General features: G+C 46.5%; 1 protein-coding gene across 1 annotated transcript in view; it reads left to right on the top strand.

Moving 5' to 3' along the window:
* The window catches only part of NHLRC3 (NHL repeat containing 3), a 14,878-nt gene extending 8,248 nt beyond the window's left edge, over positions 1-6,630 (top strand). Inside the window, exons 5-7 of the mRNA XM_004711229.2 lie at positions 316-407; positions 4,492-4,604; positions 5,530-6,630. Coding sequence (XP_004711286.1) covers positions 316-407; positions 4,492-4,604; positions 5,530-5,761 — 437 coding nt within the window. The 3' untranslated portion in view covers positions 5,762-6,630. The remainder of the gene's footprint in view (positions 1-315; positions 408-4,491; positions 4,605-5,529) is intronic.
* Positions 6,631-10,899: the final 4,269 nt, after the last annotated feature.

The raw sequence follows: 10,899 nt of genomic DNA, 5'->3' as shown, positions 1-10,899 counted from the left end.
GAATAACTGGAGAAGCAGATGCATTGCTAAAGCAGAGAAGGTGTGTGTGTGTGTGTGTGCGTGTGTGTGTGTGAATAATAATAATTGGAGAAGCATGCATTGCTAAAGCAGAGAAGGAATGTGTGTGTGTGTGTGTGTGTGTGAGAGAGAGAGAGAGAGAGAGAAGCTTAAGAATTCAGTCAGTGAGTTCATAAGCAGGAAGCCAGGAAGGCACAGCCAATGGGGAGTGTCATCCAGGCATGTTTTTATAACTTGTATCACAAACGCATAAGGTGTATCACATGGTGTTCTGACCAAACCTGTTTGCCTTCCTAGATTTCATGATGCTCTGGCTGCATGGTGAAAGTGGCACAGGGCCCACTCACTTCAACATACCTCACAGCGTGACCGTCGACTCTGCTGGTCGGGTAACAAAGTAGTACTGTCTTACGTGGACCCTGGGTCTGGACATGCGTGTGCACTGGGGGTCGGGGTGGATGTGTCTGGTAGCTCTTGGTCTGCCATGGGTGTGTTCTAGTGAGTAGGGCTTTCAGGGTCTGACTGGACAGTCCTTGGAGCACGGACACGCACTATTAAAAGTAGTGCAGAGGAGCACTATATATTGGGAAATGAACACAACAGGTATCCTGTATCTCAGGGGGTTGATTTTGGTGGACCGGGGCACAAATGGCTAAGCCCTTGACTGCTGATTGAAGGGTGACCCTTTCCACCCGCCCCAAGGCACCTCAGAAGAAAGGCCATGTGACCCGCTCCTGAGAGGGCCCAGCCAGGAAGACCTGTAGGACACAAAGAGCCACCAGGAGTCCTCATGGACTCAGGCTCCTGTTTTTAAATCCTCAAAAGGGTAAAAGGAACAAATAGGGATTCGAACATGCAGTTACTTGGGTGGGGTGGGGGAATGACTAACAAATTACCCGTCTAGTAGAAAACTGTACTGGAAATGCTTGAATGTATTTTCAATTCTGGGGAAAGACTGGTGATCAAAAGAGGAGAAGTGAGTGAGGTTGAAGTTTGGCGGCTTGAAAAAGAGGCAGCAAGGCACAGCCCTGGCCATGCAGGCAGGACCACCTCGGGAGAGCGAGCCTCAAGCAGCATGTTCAAGCCATTGCTTGGTTTTCCATCCCTGCCCCCCACCCTCACCACCTTGTCACTCACTTTTTGGGTTTTACTATAAATATTGCTTCTCCTGGGGTCACACTCCTGCATCTGTGCCCCAGTGGCAGTGCAGCTGTGACAGAATTACAAGTGGGGGACTTTCATACACAGAAATTTCTCTCTCCCAATCAGGAGGCTAGGAGTCCAGACTGAGCGTACAGGCTCCAGGAGCAGTTTTTTCTGTCGGTTCTGGGGCAGATCTTGCGTAAGCTTCGCCAGCGGGCCACCATCAGGGTTCCTGGGCCTCTATCTTCTTTGGATAATGCGAGGTTTTCTTTGTGTCTGCTGTATGTCTCTGCTTACTCTGCTGTTTTATGTCTCAGAAATGATTAGCTTAAGACACACCCTGTACTGACATGGATTCACTAACCTAACAGAGACCTCTGTCCCCACGTGGGGTTATAGCTGGTACAGGGGGTATAGGAGCGTAAGTCAAAAGGCTTTACTATAAAACCATAGAAACCCTTAAGAACAGAAATCTTGAAATGTGAAGCTATTGTTTCTCCACACATACTTCCTTTAGGCCCGTACACTTTTTTCTCACATTTGAAAGCTGGTTGATCTGGTCTTCCCTGGGCCAGCATCTCCACCTTCTTTGAAATGGATGGTCTTTTTCTTCACCCCACCTTGTGGAGAAGCCCGTGTGAAGGGCCAAGGAAGGTACTTGCTTCTTTGAAGCGTTTTCCAACAGCACAGATCTCATGAAGCAGATCCTCCATGCAGGTGAGGCCATATTCCCCAAGAGATCGTGCCACCAAAGTGTTAACCTTAAAGTCAGGGCAAGACGCTTCTTGGTGATGTTGCCGTCACCACGCTTGTAGACCATTTTGTTCACTGACATCAGCTGTGGGGACCCATGCACTGCGTGGTCCACCATCCTCAGCATGTTCCTTGAAGCCTTGCTCGGTTTCACAAAGGTGCCATTGAAAACGGTGAAGGCGGAGAAGCTGCAACACCTTTCAAACCTTTGGGCTCACACCATTGATACCTCTGATGATAACAGCCGCCAGCGCGGGCTCTCCAGGTTAGCACAGAAGCCGCCAGCTTTTCTCGCCATCCGAGCCACTGGGATTCCAGCTCTGTCCGTCTGCCTGTGTTCCTTGTGATGGTGCTGAGCTTTCTCATGGATCAGCTTCCTCCTGGCCTTTTGAAACATCTTTTGGGCAAACCTCTTTCTCAGGTGCTTGCTTTCGTTCTGCAAAATGCCTGCAAAACGCTCTTTTTTAAAGGTCTCTGGAACAGCAGGCGCGTTTTCTCTTCTGCGACACCCTCCACGGTTCCCGCGGCTTTAAGAACAAAAGGACCCCGTATGCTCTTGAAGGCAACGTCGCCATCTCCTTCCTAAAGAAGTCTACGCTCCTTGATTTCAGCTGCCTTAGAATGGCAGATCGGACACTCTAATCCTGTTCTTTGGAAATATTTTCTGAGTGTTGGGAATAAAAATGTCTGGAGGGGTAAGATCAGGCTGAAGGGTGGGAGAGGGAAGGTTTCCCAGTGAAAATCTCCTGGGACTGACCTCCAAGAATGAGCAGGTGCCTGTGGTGGGAAACAAATCCCTTAGCACCTCGTTCCTGGCCCTTTTCTCACCCGCGCAACTCTCTGATGTCTCGAAACCTTTTTCTTGGTAAGCCCTTAGGGTCATCCTGTACAGGAGCCCGGGTGCTGCAGTGAGTTGCACACTGGGCTGCTACCTACAAGATCAGCAGTTCAAAATCACCAGCCACACAGTAAGAGAAAAATTCAGCTTTCTGCCTCCGCAAATAGTTAGTGTCCGAAACTCAACAGGGGCAGTGCTACCCAGCCATACCGGGTCGTTGTGAGTCGGAGTTGCGTTTGTTTGGTTTAGTTTTTATCAGTGTTTTAGATCATCCTGTGCCCTTCAAGAAAATCTTCCATGGTTTCCCCTGTGGGGTCTCAAAGTAGGAACTGACCGCTGCTTTGGGATCTCCCAAAGCTCTGAACTGACCGCTGCTTTGCATTTAACTGGTCCATCAGTTCCCCTTGGAAGCCACTTTTGTGATTGCACCCCTTTATTTGAACCTCATGAGACTAAGACAGGTGGGCTTTGAGTGGGCTTCAAAAAGTTCATGGAAAAATTCCATTTTCTTTTGATTCCATTCTTCCACACACTTCCTGAAGCCCCCTTGCCTGAGAAGAATCCACTGATCAAGACTTGGCTAACCGTACCTCGCGGTAAACCTGTGCAGATATAAACTGGACTTCTAGTAGCATCCCTTTCCCTTGCTTTAGCTTTATGTTTTTGGGGGGTGGGGTTGTGGGCCATAATTCAATCCTTAACACTTCCCACCCCAAAATTTGATGTTTATGTTTTGTTCCACTTTCCTATGATAGCCTATCCTTTTCCTCTACGGTACCTGTCATGCTACCATAGACCCATTTGATTAGCGTATCTGTTGCCCCAATAGACAGTAGGTTGTGAGGACACACACTGAGTCGAGGTTGCTCTGTTTTCAAGCCCAGCACGTGCTTGTGTTTGTCGGATGATCATAGGTCTTACAGGAAGGCTCTTGGTTTCATGCTATTGGCTATATTCATGTCTGCTTCGGATTCTGTGTCCAGCAAGCATTCTCTGGATGATGAAGCCCTCACATGTTCTTGTCCTTTTTATTGTGTTAATAACACTTGGAAAATCTGTTCTGGACAGAAAGGGACCGTGGGAACTTTGTACATAAATTGGAAACTAGCAAGTTGGAGTGCTGGTTTCACAGTACTATTTGGAGCTGAGTTAATTGCATCCCTCTTAGGATAATAAGGAGGTGTGGTGGCACGATGGGTTGTGTTCCACTGCTAATCACAAGGTTGGGTGGTTCAAACCCACCAGCTGCTCCTCAGGAGAAAGATGAGGTTGTCTGCTCTCCCATACAGATTTATTATCCTAGAAACCCTGCATGCATTTCTGTGCTGTTGCAAAAATGGCACAAGAACTGTTCTGGCTTCAGTAAGGAGGAGAACCCAGCTGTCCACCAGCCTCTGGCCAATTCCCACCTGATTGGTCAGACCTAACCCCCCAGTGTTTGCGTGCTTCATGAGTCTGTGCAGACCAGCCGCACGTGGATGTGCTTAAACCTGATGTTCATTTAGATCGTGGCTCTTCTCTTCAGGTAGCTGGTTAGCCTTCCTGAACTTGAGTTTCCTTAGCTGAACATGGGCCTCCTACCACCTTCTTGGGTCCTTTAAAATTAGAAGCTTAAATGTGCCATGGTCAAATACATATGAAATCAGCATGCATTCTCCCCTCTACCAGTTTGTCTTTTCTTCCCATCTTCCTACAGGGTGGCTCTTTCTCAACTGACAGTTTTCCGTGTGTTTTCTCAGGTATGGGTTGCCGACCGAGGAAATAAAAGAATCCAAATGTTTGATAAAGTCACCGGGGAGTGGTTAGGCATGTGGGATGATTGCTTCACAGAAGAGGGACCGTCTTCAGTCAGGTGAGGATGGCTTTTTTTGTTTGAAATGCTTGTGTAATGCTGTGGATAATGACTTAGTTTGGGGGATGGTTAAGTTAGGGTTTTTAAATCATTAGTGTTCAAGGGGCAGAAGGGAGAATGAACAAGAAACAAGTTTGTGTAAAGGGGACATTAATGGTATCTCGGGTCCCAGGCAAAATGAAAACATTTAAACTCCCAGTGTGCTTGGCTAGAGCTTTCCTACCGCCTCTACCTTCCAGATAACATTTGGTAAGCTTTTGAAGAGAGCGAAAATCAATGTCTAATCCATGGTCTCATACCCAGTTTCACACCATATCTTCATTTTGTGTAGAGCTCCAATTAGGATAAAAACCAAGACAAAACACCAAACCAGGCGCACTGCCGTTGAGTGGATTTCAACTCAGCAGCCTTATGGAACTCAGTAGAACTGCTCTTGGGGGTTTCTGGGAGAGTGTCCATCTCTATGGGAGCAGACAGCCTCATCTCTCTCCCGTGGAGTGGTTGGCGGGTTTGAACCATCCACCTCAGTTAGTTGGCGGCTTGACACTTCATCCCCTGCATTCCCAGGTTGCCTTCTGACACTGCTGTTTTAAAAGTTCAACAGTTCAAACTGTAATTTAGGAGCTCACGAAAAGATGTGCAGTGTGAGAAACCCACGGGTCAGTTCTACACTGTCCTGTCAGGTTCACTGTGCATTGGAATCGACTTGTTGGCAGTGAGTTTCATTTTGGATGCTAAACCTTGGCTATGCCCCCATCGCAGCACACATGGTCCCTCCTTTGATTAGATCGATTCTCCTGTACGAGTCATCCAGCAAGGAGCATGTGTTTGTCTCTCAATGTAGGGGACAGACCTGTTCAGAAAATAAGCATCAAAGTGTTTGTGCCAGCCATTTATTTATTGTTTAAGATGTCTGTCTTCTCAGGTTTACTGCTGATGGGAAGTACGTGTTTTTCGCTCAGCTAAATCTCAGCCGCCTCTCCTTTGTGGCTGCGCCCCCAGCAGGAAGCGTCGGCCGCTGCTCTGTGGTCAGCACCATCCAACTTGCGGATCAGGTTTCGCCCCACCTTGTGGACGTGGACAGGAAGACAGGAGCCATCTACGTAGCAGAGATTGGAGCCAAACAAGTACAAAAATACATCCCTTCAAGTAGCTAGCTCTTCCTCTTCTCTGGGCTCCTAGTTTTTCTTTGCCTGGACATCGATCTTTCTATGTGGAAGCTCCAATTCTCATGTCGATTGCAAGAACACTTTCCTCTCTTTTTACCAGAGTTAGTATTAGAAAGGTTTATTTTTTATATTGGTATGAATCAGGTTTTGCTGCTGATCTTGAGAATTCATTTTACTTGTAAGTGCATAGAAAAATATTGTAAAGCAAGAAATGTAATTCTAGGTAATAGATCTGACGTGAGGAAGGACGGAAGTCGTGACTTAGTTTCCCTGGGAAACCCGGAATGATTGTGAGCCTGGAGGATGTTTTCCTGAATTCCATGGGGAGTATTGTCAACCTCATAGCTTGATCACTTTTTAGAAGGCAAACACCTGAGGGGTTAGAGGCAGGTGTGCTCATTATTTTAAATACTAAATTTGAGATTCATAAATGGAAAGACCAGGGCTCCTCTGCCTTTAGATTGGCTTTTAATCCAACGGAGAGAAACAGTTGTACGTTTACTGTGAACTTTGGCCTTTTTATAGCCCAACTTTGCTTGGACCTTGAGCTTTAAGATACTGAATATCACCTTTTAAATGAAATAAAAAGGCATCTAAGCACTTTACTGAAAGGGATTTTTACAAATAACTGTATTTTTAAATATATATATTGGAAAACCTCAAATATGGGGCATCTCTGTGTTTCCTCATTTCTTTGTTTAACATCAACACCATTCCTTCATGGCATTGTCTACCTCTAAGAAGTGTCAGGATAATAATTTATATGGAAATGTGTGCCAAACCTTCCCTCCACCTACCCCCTGTCAAGTCTGAGGATTGGCTTCCCAAATAAAAGTTTTCTGGTTGGTTCTAGTGTATTCCAGGTTGTGGCAAAACATTTGAGATTATTCTTTGCCTTTCATTCTATCAGTCTCCCACCTGATTCCAGTTTTCAGTAAATTCAAGTTGATTTCCCCACCATCACCCATTACTGATGGAGTCTTCCTATTCCTGGGCACTCCTACTGCCTTGAGTGCTTGGATCATATCTTTTTTTCATTATTTGGGATTTAATATATCTGTAATTCCATATTTCAGTCACGTAAAGTAGAATTGTTTAGTTGCTACCAGGCAGTTGCCAAACATTGGATCATATCTTATTGTGACTCAGAAGGCCACCCTTCCAACAGGAAATCCTGTCCTGCACCCGAGGCCAGTTATATCAATGTTGTGCCAGTGATCCAGCTTCATGATAGTGATTGTCACCTCTAGGTTTACTGAGGTCCTTGCCTCAGTACAGTGGGAATGTCATCATCTTCCCCCTTCTCACAATGCAGTGGAGATCATACCTGGACGTACTTAGCTGCAGGTACCCAGAGGTATTTTATTAAGAAAGGTTCTTTGAAATGTGCTACTTACCTGGCACTAGCTTATCTGGTTTGCCTTAATTTTGCTCTTCCTTGAGCCAAACAGCTTCACAAAAATTAGACAGTTGAGGTGTTTTGGTTGTCAGCCGGGCTGACAAGTGCCAATGTCTCTGACAGAATATAGGCTAGGTAAACTGATTTTGTCATTGCTTAAATGTTTTCTGTAACTAGTTAGCACCAACGTTTTAATGAAAGTTGCTGAAGATACTGTTTATGTTGCTGAAAGTGATCATTACGCAATGTAATCACAATAGTTTACTTTCTTAGTAGGATTGACTGAGGATTTTTTTTTAAATAAAAAAATTTTATGGAAAGAAGAAACATTATTATCTGGCTTCCCAGTTCTCAGTATGGCATGTGAGCCGCACACTCTGAGGGCTCTTTCGAACAAGGCGGGTTTAGTGTGCAGGTCACCGTGTGGAAGGATTCTGGTGAGTGAAAGATCCCCCTGGGATAGCACCCTACCCCCACCATTTGTCCTGAGCCGGGCCCTCAGTGATCCAGAATCCAATTCTGGGGACATCTCGGCCCATCAGGCTGAGTGACCCCAGCGTGAGCCACCACCGCTGCCACGATCAGTGATAGACCCACTCCACCCCCCAGACCGACCTCCACGCCAGGAGTTGCTTGGCTGCATTGCTGAGACACACAGCTGTGGCAGGATTCCCTACAGCAGCTGCCCACTTGTGGGACCCCACTAGGAGAGGTTTCCCTTTCCCGCAGTTCCCCACTCCCCATGTGGCTGCGATCTGCCCTTGGGTTTGGGTCTCTCCTCCATTCACCCAGGGCCCTCCCTGGTAACTGACCTGCAATCTACTGGTGGCTGGCTGGGCGACCTCCACTGGGGACAGTCCACCCGCATTGCTGCTTGGAACCTCGTCACTGGCACCCCGTTTGCCCACCCACTCCCGTCAGCTTTTCTCCTGCTCCTGGCCTGGGAGGCCACGCTGCAGCGGACTTAGCCGCCGGGGCCCAGGCCGCTTCTACCCATGGCCCTGCATTTCCGCCTTAGCCACTTCAGGCTGGCTGCGCCACTGCAGGGCCCTGCGCCATTCCCAGCGCCAGCGGCCCAAACGAAAAGTGTTCCTGCCTGCTAAGGAGCCTACTGACCCTGCTTTGCGGTCCCCGCCGGAGCTGTCTCTGGCCAGCTCACACCACTGGGGTGCCCTGCGGGGTACCCAGTGCCAGCTTCTAAGCCTGTCTGCCCCAGCCCTTTCCTGCTGGCATAGGAGGCAGGCGCTGCAGCTGGTGTCTCCCACATCACCCCTAGCTGCCCCACCCTTTTCTGGCCAGTGCAGGAGGCTCACTGCTGAGGTGCATCTCCTACAGGTATAGCCTCTGTGTACCTGCTTAACGCTATAGGCCTGCAGGGACCTGGGGAGTTCATTCTCGATCTCAAGAGCATTTTCCCCATAGCCTGGCTCTGGAGGCCTCAATAAATCAACACCACTTCCCATGGCAGCAAGGCCTCCCCCACCTCTGCCTTCTATTAGGCACCTCTAGAAATTGGAAGAGGGGGGCGGGGGGATTCTGTTGGTTTTTTTCCCCTTTTTTTCCTCTATTTTCTTTTTCATTATTATTATTCTTTCTCCTCTTTTATGCTTTTCCTTTTTCTTTTGTTTTCATTTTTCTCCTAAGTTTTTTTTTTTATTAAACAAGAAAAAAGGCTGCTAAGTGTGCCCTGACAAACCAGGTCAAAGCAGCCTTGGGGCACTCATTGAGGCTCCATCCCACACTCCAGTCACTGAAACTTCTCATCACTGTTGGCCACTAAGTCATCGAGGAACTCTGCCTACATGGCAGTCTGAACCATCTCTGTATGAGGTCATAGGCAGCCCCATGAAAGCATCCTTAATAGTAACACAGAGAAGGCCCCCCTGGTCTCCCAGAAACATGGGGCCGACAAAAGGATAGAGGAAAAATCAACAGACCACATTACTCCCAACAAAAAAAACAGAGACAAAACAGTAGCAGAGCTAACACTCTCATAGAAGAATCAGACATGGATCTGTCACAGAAAAATCAGAAGTCTGCTCGCAGGAATACAGGAGCTGAAGGAAGCAACGGAGAATGAGGATGCATTAATAGAAGATATGAAGTCCACAATAGAGGGGATGAAGTCCACCCACCAAAGGGAACTACGGGAGCTAGCAAAGGAGGTAGCAGAAGCCACACACAAGGTTACAGAATTTACAATTAGGCCTAAGGAGGCAGGGAACTGTATCAGTGATCTTGTGGACACTCAAACAGACCTAGGCAAGTGGGAAAGACAGGAAAATTAAAGAAGCAGAAGATAACCTGAGATCAATGACAGATAGTATGAAGAGGAATAATATTCGAGTAATTGGTCTACTGGTGTACAACATGCCACACAACTCGACAGCCAAGATAGCGAAGGAATTTCTGGAAGAAAACTTTCCCACGCGAACGAGTGAGAACCAGCCGCTCATACAGGAAGCAGAAAGGACACCAGCTAGACTAGACCCCAAGAAGAACATACTGAGACATAATAGTAAAAATATCCAACTTCAAGGAGAAAGAAAAAATTTAAGCACAGCAAGAGAAAGGAAGACAGTCACATGCAAAGCAGCTAAGATAAGAATATTCTTAGACATACCAGCAGATACCATGAAGAGGAGGAGTGGAGCAACATCTTCCAAAAGGTGAAAGTAAAAAACGCCTCCCACAGAATCCTGTACCCTGGCCAAGTTTTCCATTAAGATATGGGAAAATAAGGATCTTCCAGGACAAGGAAAGACTCAAAGAATACACTGCAAGACACCCGACCCTGCGGGAGATACTGGCTTCTTATGGTCAGAGGATCAACCTCCACCAAAAACAAATAGGAGACCGCTATAGAACCCATCTCCATCTAGAAACCAACGTGCCAGCAACAATTACCAGGACAACAGGGTCTCAGAGGGATAGAAGAAAAGATAGAAACTCTCCGTTCAAACACAGCACACTGATATGAAGGGAGATAGGAAAACACCCAAAACACAAGACGGTATGACAACTGAATCCACAGATTGTGATAATCACTCTGAATTCCAATGGACTCAATTCATACATTGAAAGAAAAGGGCTGGGGGGCTGGCTCATAAAACAATCCATCAGTCTGTTGCCTGCAAGACGTCTTGAGTGCACAGACAAAAATAAGCTAATAAAAGGCTGGCAGAAAGTATATCAGTGGCAACTTTAAAAAATCAGGGTTGGCAATCTTAATCGACAAAATGAACCTCCAGGTTCAAACCATAAAAAGAGATAAGGGACACTACATGATTCTCAAAGACTCAGTAAACCAAGAACCAGTTGGCATATTGAATATTTGTGCACCCAACAATGGTGTGGCAAATTTCGTCAATCTATGAAAAAGATTGAAAAAAATCCCGGATTCAACAATCATAATAGGTGACTTTAACACTACGCAATCCGAGAAAAACAGATCATTTGGAAAGAAGCTCAGCAAAGAGGCTATAGAGCTAAACAATGTAATTAGGCAACTGGGTCTGATATTTATAGAGTTTTCCATCCAAACACAAAAATATTCATATTGTTCCCAAGCCCACATGGATCATTTTCAAGAATAGACCACATGCTGGGACACAAGTCAAGCCTGAGTAAATTCAAACAACATAGATATTGTTCAGATGTCTTTCTCAGATCACCATGCCATAAAGCTGGAGATTAATAAGAGGACATCCAAAAAAGCAAGGGTAAC

Source organism: Echinops telfairi, unplaced genomic scaffold (assembly GCF_000313985.2).
Source record: "Echinops telfairi isolate 266 unplaced genomic scaffold, ASM31398v2 ScPeMD7_11;HRSCAF=52, whole genome shotgun sequence".
Lineage (NCBI taxonomy): Eukaryota > Metazoa > Chordata > Mammalia > Afrosoricida > Tenrecidae > Echinops > Echinops telfairi.
This window is presented reverse-complemented; position numbering and strand designations above follow the sequence as displayed.